The 14508-nt window shown below is 47.2% G+C and overlaps 2 protein-coding genes across 19 annotated transcripts in view; one reads left to right on the top strand and one right to left on the bottom strand.

Annotated features, from left to right (window-relative positions):
• LOC140210700 (rifampicin phosphotransferase-like) overlaps nucleotides 1–14508 on the bottom strand; it is a 208439-nt gene that overhangs the window by 50405 nt on the left and 143526 nt on the right. The gene's annotated exons all lie outside the window — the stretch shown is intronic.
• The window catches only part of LOC140210701 (uncharacterized), a 181250-nt gene that overhangs the window by 109232 nt on the left and 57510 nt on the right, over nucleotides 1–14508 (top strand). For 6 of the 14 annotated variants that reach the window (XM_072279903.1, XM_072279901.1, XM_072279905.1 and 3 more), the window contains one exon: nucleotides 458–600. The exons of the other annotated variants lie outside the window; for them this stretch is intronic. In XM_072279903.1, coding sequence (XP_072136004.1) covers nucleotides 458–600 — 143 coding nt within the window. The remainder of the gene's footprint in view (nucleotides 1–457; nucleotides 601–14508) is intronic. 14 annotated transcript variants of the gene reach the window in all.

Raw genomic sequence — 14508 nt, 5'->3', positions numbered from 1 at the left:
AACCATTGCAAGTTCAATAAGGGTGCGGCAATCAAACTTAGGGTTGACCAAGGGGCCCAAATGGATATCTTGGAGAATTTTAGGACTGCGGGAGATAAAATGGGATGAAACTAAAGAGGAGTTTGAAAAAATAGAATGAGAATTTCAGAACCAAGACACTGCTTGAATGTAAACTCTTAGATTTTGGAAGCATAGGGGTTATGGGTCACAGCCATGAGTTAAGGACAAGGATAGCCACAGGTGGTTGAGTAGTTTAGACCTTGGGCAAAGAGTGGGGAGTGCACAGCATTGGATTAGTCATCCTGAGGTAAACAGACAAATGAAAATCTCAGCAGCTAGTGAGCCAAGGCAGCAGTGGAGCCTGCTATTGTTTTGAATGATGAAATAAGCAGACTTGAAAATGAAATGTGAAGCTTCATTTGGAATCAACTGGGAATAAATTGGTTCTGTTTCACAGAGTTGCCAGGCAGAGGGAATGGATATTTGGAAGTTTTGGTGTAAACTGAAGAGAATGACTTCCAGCACCCTATTATTTGGAATGAGGAATCTGTGCGACCTGTATTGGCTACTGCACAAGCAATCTGACTTCAAGGATTGTAGGTTAGTAAAGAGAGTTGGAGTAGGGGATAGGGGAGGCAGGAGGGTTAGGGGAGAGGTAAATCTGGTAAACATGTTGATATTTTTTGAGGAGCAAATAAGAAGACATAAAGGCCAGATTCATGGTGACCCCAGACTTAATAGTTTAAAAACATAAGAAGTGAAGATGTTTCTGATGATCAATGACAGAATGGTTAAGAATAGAGTTAACTGGAAGACAGCAGGATGCATTAGAGGAAGACATGAGCATATCAAAGGCTGGAGGCAAGTCAAAAGGCGAGGTGACAGCTGTCACAACCATATTTCAACACCATATCAAAGCTTATCTGGGGGATTCTAATAAAAGTTTGTGGGTAGTTGGCATAAATCTATGACACTACAACATCTTAAATACTTTTGGAGACGAGAAAAAGAAGAGTTTACCCATAGAAAGAACGTTATTTATCACAGCATATTGTGAAATTTTCAAATACTAAATATCAGAAGACTATAAATGCTCAGTTACTTTCTATAATGAAAAACAAAAAAGAAATGCAAAACAAAACTAAACAAACTTCCAGAGGGACGCAGAGTTGGAACTCTGGCAGCACGGCCATTTGGAAATAATCCACCAGCTCATAATTTTTAAACTCCATTGTATCTTTTGGCAAACTTAATTGCCTTTGGAGAGATTGCATCACAAATCTATCCAAAATATATCAACAGTAACAACTGTCAAGCTAAAACCACGCGTCTGATTTCCTAAGATCCAGATGGAAACTTGGAAATGGCTCTAGACTAAGAATAATTAGAATCTTAGTCTTGCCCATTAAAGTTCAGTTTGATTCTTTTCTAGTGTAAAATGCATGATGCAATATGTAATATAACTTTAAGTGCTTACAGTGTATCTATCAAAGGCATAGAGTGAGGACTTCATTTGCAAATCATAGGGTAAATATCCTCTTGCCACTTTCGATTAACAGCTAGAAAGAACTCGTTTCAATACTCTGGAATCAAGTTGAATATACTGTAATCTTTAAAATAATCTTTGAAAAGCTTGTGGGCTGCTTTTCAAAGGTTAGCTATTATCAAAGTCAAAGTCAAATTTATTGTCATACTTTATTTCAGGTGCAATGAAAAATTTACTTGCAGTAGCATCACAGGCCACAAAAACAGTATAAGCAACATCATTAAAAAAACTTAAAATTGAGGATAAATTATGCACAATTAGAATAGGAAAAAACAAAGTCTATTTTAGTACAAAGTTGTCATAGTGTTGCTAAATTGTAATTATTAGGATTTTGCCAGTTTGTTCAAGAACCAAATGGCTGAAGGGAGGTAGCTGTTCTTGCAGCTGGTGCTCTGGGACTTCAGGATTCTGTAAGCCTGCCCAATTGTAGCTGTGAGAAGGCATGTGTTCAGACGGTGGGATCCTTGATGACGGACATTCCTTTTTTGAGCTGGTACCTCCTATAGATATGACTGCCAGTGGAGGGATAGGGCAGAGTTCATTGATCTCTCACAGCTTTTTACATTCCTGCATATTTAAATTGCCATACCATACCACAATGCAACCAGTCAGGATACTTGCAACAGTACACTGGTAGATGTCTGAATGCTCAGTCACAAGCCAAATTTCCTCAACTTCCTTCAGCATCTATGTGCTGCGCCCAAGAATTTAAAGCTGCTGTCTCTCCCACTGCCGATCCCTGAATGTAGACTGGTTCATGTATATCCTCCTTCCCCTTCCAGCAATCAACAATCAGCTCTTTACCTTTGTTCGTGCAGAGTGCTGTTATGACACCACTCAACTAGGTGTTCTGTCTTGCTCTGGTAAGCCACCTGTGATTCGCCCACAACAGTGGCGCTCTCGGCAAATTTGAAAATGGCATTGCAACTCTGCTTAGCCATAGTCAGCTGCGTACAGAAAGCATTTCAGGGGGCTTATCACACAGCCTTGAGGTACACTTGGGTTGATGATCAGTGCGACAAAGATGTTGTTACTGATCTTCACTGACTGAGGTCTGCTGATGAGGAAGCTGAATTGTGAAGATAGGTACTGATGGCCCAGGTCCGGAAGCTTGACAATGTGTTTGAATGGTATATTTGTGTCAAAGGCCAAGCTGTAGAAGATGAACAGCAGCCTGGGATTTTGCCCTGATGGTTCAGAGCAGAATGAAGAGCCAGAGAGGTAGCATCTGCTGCTGACTTACTGTGATGGTAGGCAAACTGGAGTACAACCAGGTCATCTCTGAGGCAAGAGTTGCTATGTGCTGCAAGCAACCTTGAAGCACTTCATTACAGTTGCTGTGAGTGCCACTGTACAGTTGCCATTTGGGTAGGTCACCACACTCTCCTTGGGCATTGGTGCAACAGATAGCTTTATGAAACAAATGCGAATCTCAGACTGCAGAAGCAAGAAGTTGAATACATCTATAAGTACTCCAGTCAGTTGGTCCACACACATCTTTAGTACATGGTCAGGTACTCTGTCTGGATCAGACACCTTTTGCCTATTGACCCTTTGGAAGACCATTGAACATTGTTCACAGAGATTGAGATTACAGAGTTATCCGGAGATGTGGGGGCCCATGTGGGTATGTCATAGTTCTCCCTATCAAAGCCTATATAAAAGCTTTTGAGTCAACTGTGAGTGATGAGTCATTGCCACTTATGCTACCAACCTCGCCTTGCAGGAGGTGCCTTATATTGTCCAGACCCTGCCAGAGGTGCTGAGCATCCATCTGTGATTCCAGTTTAGTTCAAGATTGGCCCTTTGCACTCACAACAACTTTCTGGAGTTTGTGCGTCAACTTCTCCTATGACTTTGGGCCACCAGCCCTAAATGCTACAGAGCTAGCCCTCGGCAAAATACAAATCACCTGTTTTTTTCCATGGCTTCTTGTGGGGAAAGACTCAGAATGTTTTTATAGTTACACACATGTCTTTACGAAGTCAGTAATGACTAGCATTTCATTTAGGGTCACTGACACATCCTTTAACATGGTCCAGTCCACCAACTCAAAGCAATCCCAAATTTGCTCATCTGCTTCTTCCAACCAATTCTTCATAGTCTCCTTTAGCAGCGCTGCATTCTTCAGCCTCTGTTTGTGTGTAGGCACAGGAAGCCTAGCCAGGTGGTCAGGTCAACCAAAGTGCAGGTAAGCAATGGAGCAGCAGGCACTCTTATTGATGGTACAGCGGTGGTTAAATGCATTGAGTATTACAGGTTGTATTAAATTGGCTGCTAAAGCTTAACAAAACTCAGGGCACAATGAAAACTGGCTGTAGTAACACAACAGGAATAACTTCCTGAACTATTGAAATTAAGGGCAGATACAGATTTATACTTATGCTCAAAGATTTTGATAACAGATGGGCATTGTATTTATCAGAATTTTTGGTTATAGATACTGTTTGAGTTGAATGAAAAATGGTAGAATATCTTCACCCTATCAAATTGTATTCTTAATGCTTCCTATATTCACCACCTATTTTAATATTTTAGAAAAATCTTACTCTGATTATTTGCTGGCGCTGAGTAAACCAGGTTAATTATACAGTGGGGTATATGCTTCCTGTTCTATTCATTCAGACTGAGGTTCATTGTATCCTCAACCTAAAACCAAAACTTATTTTTCTTTTCCCACAAGGTGCAGTCTGATCTACTCAGTATTTCCAGCATTTGTTGCTTTTATTTTAGGTATTTTTTTGTTTTTATTTTAGACAGTGGAATGCTCCTCTTGCGGGACGTGGGAAGTCAGGGAGACCTCCAGTGTCCCTGACGGCAACATCTGCGAGAATTGCATCCGGCTGCAGCTTCTAACAATCCATGTTAAGGAGTTGAAGCTGGAAAGGGATGAACTCTAGATTACTTAGGGGGCTGAGTGGTGATATATTGGACATATAGAGAGACAATTACACACAAGCTGCAGGACACAGGAAATTGGATGACAGTCAGGAAGGGGAAAGGGATTAAACAGCCAACTCAGAGCACCCGTGGCCATCCCCATCGACAAAAAGTATACTAATTTGGATACTTCTGGGGTGGGTGGTGAAGATGACCAAGCAGAAGAAAGTCATGGTGGTCAGGTATCTGGCAATGAGTTTGGCTGTCTGACTCAGAAGGGAAGGGAAGAGAAGAGGTGAGCTGTGGTGATAGGGGTTTCATTAGTTAGGGGAACAGAAAGAAAATTGTTTTGACAAAACGAGATCGGGGGATGGAACATTGCCTCCCAGGTGCTACGGTCTTGGATATCTCAAATCAAGTCTTCAGCATGCTTTATTGGGAGGGCAAACAGCCAGAGGTCACGGTCCAATGACATAGGTAGGAAGAGAGACGAGGTTCTGCAAAGTGAGTTCAGGGAGTTAAACACTAATTTAAAGGGTGGGGTTGTGATCTCAGGATTGCTACCTGTGCCATCTGATAGTGAGGCCAGAAATAGGAGGGCTATACAATTTAACACTTGGCTAAGGAGTTGGTATAGAAGGGAGACCGTAAGATATTTGGATCAATGGGGTCTCTTCCAGGGAAGGTGGGATCTGTACAGAAAAGACAGTTTGCAACTGAACTGGAGGGGGGCTAGTATCCTAGCTGGAAGGTTTGCTAGTGGTGCACGGTGGGGTTTTAACCTAGAGTTGCAGGGAGATGGAAAGCAGAGTGCCAGAACAGTTAGTGGGGAGATTGGGGAACAAGATGTTGTTAAACTTCAGAATAAGTCAGGAATCAAAAGATTAAGCATGGTGCATCTACTTGAGCTGCGTACATTTCATTACAAGGTATCATCGGAAAGGCAGATAAGCTCAAGGCATGGATCAATGCTTGGAATCATGATATTACAGCCAGTAGCGAGCTTGGTTGCAGGAGGGGCAGGACTGGCAGCTCAGTATTCTGGGGTTCCATTCTTTTGGATGCAACATAGTAGGAAAGATTAAAGGGGGATGGATGGTGTTACTAGTCAAGGAAAATGTCACGGCAGTTCTCAGCCAGGACAGATTGGAGGACTCATCTAGTGCAGCATTATGGGTGAAACCCAGTAATAAGAAAGAAATGACCAGGTTAATGGGCTATATTACAGACCACTCAACAGTCCTAGGGATTTAGGGAACCAAATTTGTAGAGAGGTTGCAGACTGTTGCAAGAAACACAAGGTTGCTATTGTTGGTGATGTTAGTTTTCCCCATATTGACTGGGACTCCCATAGTGTAAAAGGACTAGATGGGATAGTGTTTGTCAAATGTGTTCAGGAAAGATTTCTTAATCAGTACATAGAAGTCCCAGCAAGACAGCACGCGATACTTGATCTGTTTTTAGGGAATAAATCAGATTAGGTGACAGAAATTTGTGTCGGGGAACATTTTGCATCCAGTGACCGCAATGCCATTAGTTTCAAAGTAAATATGCAGAAAGGAAAAATGGGTTGAGATTCTAAATTGGAAAAAGGACAATTTTGATGGTATCAGAAGGGATCTGGCAAATGTGGATTGGGAGAGGTTGATTTCTGGCAAAGGAGTACTTGGTAAGTGGGAGGCTTGTGGTGACCCACTTTCTGGCACACACGAACCGGCTCACAACAGCGCGCGCAGGCAGAGGGCCGGCCCCAAAAAGGGCACCAGGCCATCTTCACCAGCAGGGGGAAAATCCCGCGCGCAGAAAGGGTCTGGGAATATGCATTCCCAACAGCAATCCCGCCCAGGGAGGGCAGGAACGGGAAGGCTTTAAAGCAGGCCGCAAAGTTTGAATAAATCTCTTTCATCGCAACTCTAACTCACCGACTCCGTGTGGTTATTCTAGCGCTGTGTGTAGCACACTGCTACAATTGGTGACCCCGACGGCCCAAACGATATTTGGACCAGAGATGACCAACACTGCATGTGTTCATGCAGTTTCGTTAAAACTGCCAAGCTTCTGGACGCTGCGACCCCAATTATGGTTTGAACAAGCAGAAGCACAATTCCACATTCGGCAGATAACCTCGGAGTCCACTCGCTACTACTACATGCTGAGCTCCCTCGACCAGGAGACAGCTGCACAAGTTGAGGAGTTTATACAGTCGCCCCCGGAGGACGGCAAATACACAGCATTCAAAACCCTGCTCATAAGGACTTTCGGACTCTCACGGCGCGAACGAGCACGCCGCTTAATGCACCTGGATGGTTCGGTTGACAGGCCGCCGTCAGCATTAATGAACAAGATGCTGGCCCTGGCTGAAGGACACAAACCCTGCCTCATGTTTGAGCAGGCGTTCCTAGAGCAACTGCCCGAGGACATATGCCTGCTGCTGTCCAACACAGATTTCAGCAACCCCCGGGAGGTGGCGGCCCGAGCAGATTTGCTGTGGAATGCCAGGAAAGAGAGAGGGGCATCCATCGCACAGATCACCAAGCCGCGTGCCCAACGACAGACCAGACCAGGCCTGGCAGCAGAGCCTACAAAACCCGGCGACGGGAGTGAGGAGCCCAACGAACAATGGTGTTTCTACCACCAGTGGTGGGGCACAGAGGCCCGCCACTGCAGACCACCCTGCAAATTCCCGGGAAACGCTAGGGCCAACCGCCGCTGATGGCTATGGCGGCTGGCCATCAGGACAGCCTCCTGTACGTCTGGGACAAGCAGTCGGGACGCCGCTTTTTGGTCGACACCGGAGCGGAGATCAGCGTCTTACCTCCAACGAGTTACGACACCCGCAACAGAGAACCGGGACCCACCCTGAGGGCCGCTAATGGCAGCACAATACGAACCTACGGCACCCGCACGGTGCGGCTACAGTTCAGCTCCAGCCGGTTCACGTGGGACTTCACACTGGCCGCCGTGGCCCAACCACTGCTGGGGGCAGATTTTCTATGAGCCCACAGCCTGCTGGTCGACCTGCAAGGGAAGCGATTAGTCCACGCCAAGACTTTTCAAACGTTCTCCCTGGGTGAAGCACAGTTGCCAGCCCCACACCTGGACTCCATCACGCTGTCCGATGATGAATTCACCAGGGTCCTGGCGGATTTCCCATCAATACTGACACCGCAGTTCACGGCAGCCATGCCCAGACACGGAGTACAGCACCACATCTCAACCCAGGGACCACCCCTCCACACCCGTGCTGGAAGGCTTCCCCCGGACAAGCTCCGACTGGCGAAGGAGGAGTTCAAGAAGATGGAGGAATTAGGGATCATACGACGGTCCGACAGCCCATGGGCCTCCTCCCTTCACATGGTGCCCAAGGCAACGGGGGGCTGGAGACCATGCGGTGACTACCGCAGACTGGACGAGGCTACAATGCCAGACCGCTACCCTGTGCCACACATTCAAGACTTTGCAGCAAACCTACACAGCGCAAGGATCTTTTCCAAGGTAGACCTCATCCGGGGATACCATCAAATCCCTGTACAGCCGGACGACATCCCCAAAACAGCACTTATCACCCCGTTCGGACTTTTCGAATTCCTCCGAATGTCGTTTGGTCTAAAGAATGCCGCACAGACGTTCCAGCGGCTAATGGACGTGGTGGGACGCGACCTGGACTTTGCGTTCATCTATTTGGATGACATCTTCATAGCCAGCAGTAGTCGGCAGGAGCATCTGTCCCATCTCCGCCTGCTCTACTCCCGCCTGAGCGAATTCGGCCTTACAATCAACCCAGCCAAATGTCAGTTCGGACTCGACACCATCGACTTCCTGGGCCACAGGATTACTAAAGACGGGGCAACTCCGCTGCCCACCAAGGTAGACGCGGTCCGCCACTTCCCCCGACCCAACACAATCAAAGGCTTGCAGGAATTCATAGGTATGGTGAATTTCTACCACCGTTTCCTCCCCTCAGCAGCCCGAACCATGTGCCCCCTGTTCACCCTGATGTCGGGTAAGGGCAAGGACATTACCTGGGACGAAGAGGCCGCAACCGCTTTCGTTAAAGCCAAAGAAGCCTTAGCAAACGCCGCAATGCTAGTACACCCCAGAACAGACATTCCTACTGCCCTCACAGTGGACGCATCCAACACAGCAGTCGGTGGAGTGCTGGAACAACTCATCGAGGGTCGCTGGCAAACCCTGGCGTTCCTCAGCAAACACCTACGACCACCTGAACTCAAATACAGTGCTTTCGACCGGGAGCTATTGGCACTATACCTGGCAATCCGGCATTTCAGGTACTTCTTAGAAGGTAGGCCCTTCACCGCGTTCACAGACCACAAACCGCTTACCTTTGCCTTCACTAAGGTGTCCGACCCCTGGTCGTCCCGCCAGCAGCAACATCTGTCCTACATCTCCGAGTACACGACGGACATCCGGCATGTCTCTGGAAAGAACAACATCGTGGCGGACGCACTTTCCAGACCTACCATACAGGCCCTGTCCCAGGGGGTGGACTATGCAGCGCTGGCAGAGGCACAGCAGGCAGACACTGAGATCCCCAGTTACAGGACTGCAGTCTCCGGTTTACAGCTTCAAGACCTCCCCGTAGGACCAGGTGAGAGGACCCTACTATGTGACGTAGCTACCGGCCAACCCCGCCCCGTCGTCCCAGCAGCCTGGTGCTGGCGGGTTTTCGAGTCTATTCACAACTTAGCGCACCCCTCCATCAGGACAACCGTCCGGCTGGTCGCCAACAGGTTCGTGTGGCATGGACTTCGTAAGCAGGTCAGTGAATGGGCCAAAACGTGCATGCAGTGCCAAACGGCCAAGGTGCAGTGGCACACCAAGGCTCCGCCGCAGCGGTTCGAACCCACCCGTTGGAGGTTCGACCACATTCATGTGGATATCGTGGGGCCCCTGCCAGTGTCGCGAGGAGCGCGGTACCTCCTAACTATGATAGACCGGTTCACCAGATGGCCAGAGGCAGTCCCGCTCACCGACACCACCTCCGAATCCTGTGCCCGAGCACTGATCGCAACCTGGGTAGCACGCTTTGGGGTACCGGCCCACATTACCTCCGACAGGGGCGCCCAGTTCACCTCCAGCCTGTGGTCGGCTATGGCCAGCCTTTTAGGAACACAGCTACACCACACAACTGCCTACCACCCACAGTCGAACGGACTAGTGGAGCGCTTCCACCGTCACCTGAAGTCGGCTCTCATGGCCCACATGGAGGGGCCTAACTGGGTGGACGAGCTTCCCTGGGTCCTGCTCGGAATCTGCACGGCGCCCAAGGAGGATCTGCACACCTCGTCGGCCCAGTTGGTGTATGGCGCGCCCCTGGTCGTCCCAGGAGAGTTCATACCAGCCCCAAGGGCGCAAGAGGAAGAACCCACAGCAGTCCTGGACAGACTATGAGAGAGGCTCGGTAACCTGGCCCCCATCCCCACTTCACAGCACAGACAGAGCCCGACCTGCGTACCCAAAGACCTGCAGAACTGTAAGTTTCTTTCTGTATGACGGGGTGGACACCGGGCACTGCTATAGCAGCCCTATGAGGGACCGTTTAAGGTGATCAGGAACAACGAGTCCACGTTCGTACGTTCGTGCTGGACATTGGGGGGAGAGAGGAGGTTTTCACGGTGGACCGACTCAAACCGGCCCATGTGGACTTGGTGCAACCGGTCCAGGCTCAGGCTCCGCGGCGCAGGGGCAGACCTCCCAAACAGAGGCCGATCCAGACTGTGGACATTGGGGGAGGTATCACCGGTTCTGGGGGGGGGGGTTATGTGGCGACCCACTTTCTGGCACACACGAACCGGCTCACAACAGCGCGCGCAGGCAGAGGGCCGGCCCCAAAAAGGGCGCCAGGCCATCTTCACCAGCAGGGGGAAAATCCCGCGCGCAGAAAGGGTCTGGGAATATGCATTCCCCACAGCAATCCCGCCCAGGGAGGGCGGGAACGGGAAGGCTTTAAAGCGGGCGGCGAAGTTTGAATAAATCTCTTTCATCGCAACTCTAACTCACCGACTCCGTGTGGTTATTCTAGCGCTGTGTGTAGCACATCGCTACAGGCTTTCAAATATGAAATTTTGAGAGTACAAAACTTGTATGTGACTCTCAGAATCAAAAGGTAAAAATAACAGGTGTGGGGAACCTTAGTTTTCAAGAGATATTGAGGCTGTAGTTATGAAGAAAAGTAGGTGCTTTGCAGATATAAGCAGGTAGGAACTAATGAGGTGCTTGTGGAGTATTGGAACAATTAATAAAGAAAACAGGAGGGCTGAAAGAAGGCATGAGGTTGCTTTAGCAGACAAGGTGAAATAGAATCCTAAAGGATTTAAGAGCAAAAGGATTGCAAGGGACAAATTTGGTCCTCTGGAAGGTCAGAATGGTAATCCAAGTGTGGACCCAAAAGAGATGGGGGGAGATTTTAAATGTATTTCTAGCATCTGTATTTATTCTGGAGATGGACAAAGTCCATAGAAGTAAGGTAAAGCAACGACTTCACGGACTCCATACAGATTAGAGAGGAGGAAGCGTTTGCTGTCTTGAGGCAAATTAGGATGGGTAAAACCCCAGGGCCTGACAGGGTGTTCCATCAGAACTTATGGGAGGCAAGTGCAGAAACTGCAGGAGCCCTAGTAGAGATATTTAAACAATCCTTAGCGACAGATGATATACCAGAGGATTGTTTAAGAAATGCTCTAAAAATAAAACAGGAAATTATGGGCTGATGAGCCTGATATCTGTGGTGGAAAAGTTATTACGAGCTGTTCTAAGAGACCAAATATACAAGTATTTGGATAGACACGGACTGATTAAGGATAGTCAGTTACCAGGAAAGTTGACAAAAGTAAGGAAGTGGACATTGTCTACATGGACTTTAGCAAGGCAGTTGACAAGGTCCCACATGGGAGGCTGGTCAAGAAGGTTCAGTCACTCGACATTCAAGATAAGATAGTAAATTAGATTAGACATTGGCTTTGCAGGAGAACCTAGAAGTAGTTGATGGTTGCCTCTCTGACTGGAGGCCTGGGGCTAGTGGAGTACCACAGGAATCGGTGCCGTGTCTGTTGTCGATTGTCAATGATCTGAATGGCTGAAGGATCTGTTTCTATGCTGTACTCTGACTCCATATGCAGCATGTACTGGATTTTTTATTATATTTTCTGTGATATGTTACTTGAGTTTGAGATTAAAATTGTCATTGCAGTGTCAAATTGGGCTTTATTTTGGAAGTCAGTCATGAATGTTCTGAACTGCATTTCATTTTTGTGGATCCCCCCCACCAATTACGAAAAGTAATTATTTTGTCAGTCCCAGATGATTATTTTTACTGAAGTTCTGAAGTAATCCCTCAATTTGAACAACACATTTATTGTTCTAAACAAGCCTTCTCCCTGTTCCAGATGTATTGGGGCTGTGGCTTGTTTGTTCACAGTCACTGCCTGTGGTGAGCCCTGTGGACAAAATATAATTCAATGCAACACTTGCATTTCCTTACTGAAATATACAAGAGCAAGGATGTGATGCTGAGGCGTTATAAGGCACTGGTGAGACCTCACCCTGAGTATTGTGAACAGTTTTGGGTCCCCCATCTTAGAAAAGATGTGCTGGCATTGGAGAGGCTCCAGAGGCTCCAGAGGCTCCAGAGGAGGTTCACAAGGATGTTTCCAGGAATGAAAGGGTTACCATATGAGGAACATTTGAAAGTTTTGGGTCTGTACTTGCTGGAATTTAGAATGGGGAGGGGGATCTTAATGAAACCTTTTAAATGTTGAAAGGCCGAGACAGAGTAGATATGGAAAAGATGTGCCCTGTGGTGGAGGAATCTAGGTCAAGAGGTCGCAGCCTCAGGATAGAGGGCATCCATTTAAAACAGAGATGCGAAGACATTTCTTTAGCGGGACGGTGGTGAATTTGTGGAATGTATTACCACAGGCAGCTAAGGAGGCCAAGTCGGGTGTATTTAAGGCAGAGTTTGATAAGTTCTTGATGGGACATTGCATCAAAGGTTACACGGAGAAGGCCGGGGAGTGGGGCTGAGGAGGGGTAAAAAAAAAAAAAAGGATCAACCATGATCAAATGCCGGAGCAGACTCCATGGGCCAAATGGCCTATTTCTACTTCAGTGTCTTATGGTCTTATTTTAGAAACTGAAGGATTCTCTTTTTTTTTTGGCGTGTGCTTGCGTTCGCTTCTGTGCATGTGCGTCTGCATGTGTGCATGTGCGATGTTGGCGGGACAATGTCTTTTTCATGCTTTTACAAGGAATGGAGTGTGAGAGAGAGAGAGAGACTGCATGGCACGCCATTCCTCACACAGACATTTGGCAGTATTTATCCCTTTATTTTACGAGGTTGAGTTGCGATCTCGACACTCAACCAGGCACAGATGGAAAGCGTACTCGGGAGTGGACCCGACTGGGTTCGAACCCGGGAACCTCCGTTCCAGAGTCCGGCGCTGATGTCATTGCGCCACCAGCCGGCCCCAAAACTGAAGGATTCTCAGTCAGCAATTGGTGAAGTATAATAAATAAAAACTACATGTAAGATTTCCATGTTTGCAGATAACACGAGGGAATTTAAGCTGGGAAAAGGGTGTGATGAGGCTCCAATGCAATTTAGGCAAGTTGAATGAGTGGGAAAATGCCTGGCAGTGCAGGTTCCAGCAAGTTCTAGACTTCCCCACTTGTGTTCTACAGTGCAGAAGTTGCAACACACAAAGTCCAATTGAACACATCTGTCTTTCTACTCCATCCTTGGATTCGTCACAGAGCTGAGTCAGTCACCTGGATGGGCTTGTCAGCCCTCAGGTAACAATAAATGAAATATTATGATTGTTTCTAACTTCATGCTTATCAATTTTTTTCAAGTTAATTTACATGCTGAATGTGGCACTATATGATCTTCTATGGAATTTATAAAAAAAAAATTGTATAATCAGAAGTAATTATAAACATTGAGAGATAAGTTAGAAAGTTTGCTGCTAACACAAAGGTTGGGGGTGTTGTGGTTAGTGTGGAGGGCTGTCAGAGGTTACAGCGGGACATCGATAAGATGCAAAACTGGGCTGAGAACTGGCAGATGGAGTTCAGCCCAGATAAGTGTGAGGTGGTTCATTTTGGTAGGTCAAATATGATGGCAGAATATAGTATTAATAGTAAGACTCTTGGCAGTGTGGAGGATTAGAGGGATCTTGGGGTGCGAGTCCATAGGATGCTCAAAGCAGCTGCGCAGGTTGACTCTGTGGTTAAGAAGGCATACAGTGCATTGGCCTTCATCAACCATGGGATTGTGTTTAAGAGCCGAGAGGTAATGTTATGGCTATATAGGACCCTGGTCAGACCCCACTAGGAGTACTGTGCTCAGTTCCGGTCACCTCACTACAGGAAGGACGTGGAAACTACAGAAAGGGTGCAGAGGAGATTTACAAGGATGTTGCCTGGATTGGGGAGCATGCCTTATGAAAGTAGGTTGAGTGAACTTGGCCTTTTCTCCATGGAGCGGCGGAGAATGAGAGGTGACCTGGTAGAGATGTACAAGATGATGAGAGGCACTGATCGCGTGGATGGTCAGAGGCTTTTTCCCAGGGCTGGAATGGTTAGCACGAGAGGGCACAGTTTTAAGTTGCTTGAAAGTAGGTACAGAGGAGATGTCAGGGTAATTTTTTTTTTGAGAACACAGAGAGTAGTGAGTGTATGGAATGGGTTGCCGGCAACGGTGGTGGAGGCGGATAGGATAGGGTCTTTTAAGAGACTCCTGGATAGGTACATAGAGCTTAGAAAAATAGAGGGCTATGGGTAACCCTAGGTAATTTCTAAAGTAAGTACATGTTCAGCACAGCATTGTTGCCTGAAGGGCCTGTATTGTGTAGTAGGTTTTTTATGTTTCCATTGGGAAGGACATTTTACAAAAGAGCCATTGTCCACTGTGATAAGTAGGAGCTTCTCACAGCCTCATGTTACAGCTACAGCAATAATGCCAGTGAGACACTGGAAAATCTGTGAGAACTGTGGGTCGAGTAGAGTGCTTTCCAGTCCTTTGCTGTTCCAGTGGGTTACCTTTCATATCTCCCAAGCAACTC

Source organism: Mobula birostris, chromosome 15 (assembly GCF_030028105.1).
Source record: "Mobula birostris isolate sMobBir1 chromosome 15, sMobBir1.hap1, whole genome shotgun sequence".
NCBI lineage: Eukaryota > Metazoa > Chordata > Chondrichthyes > Myliobatiformes > Myliobatidae > Mobula > Mobula birostris.
Note: the sequence above shows the minus strand (reverse complement) of the source record. Positions and strands in the feature narration are given on the sequence as shown.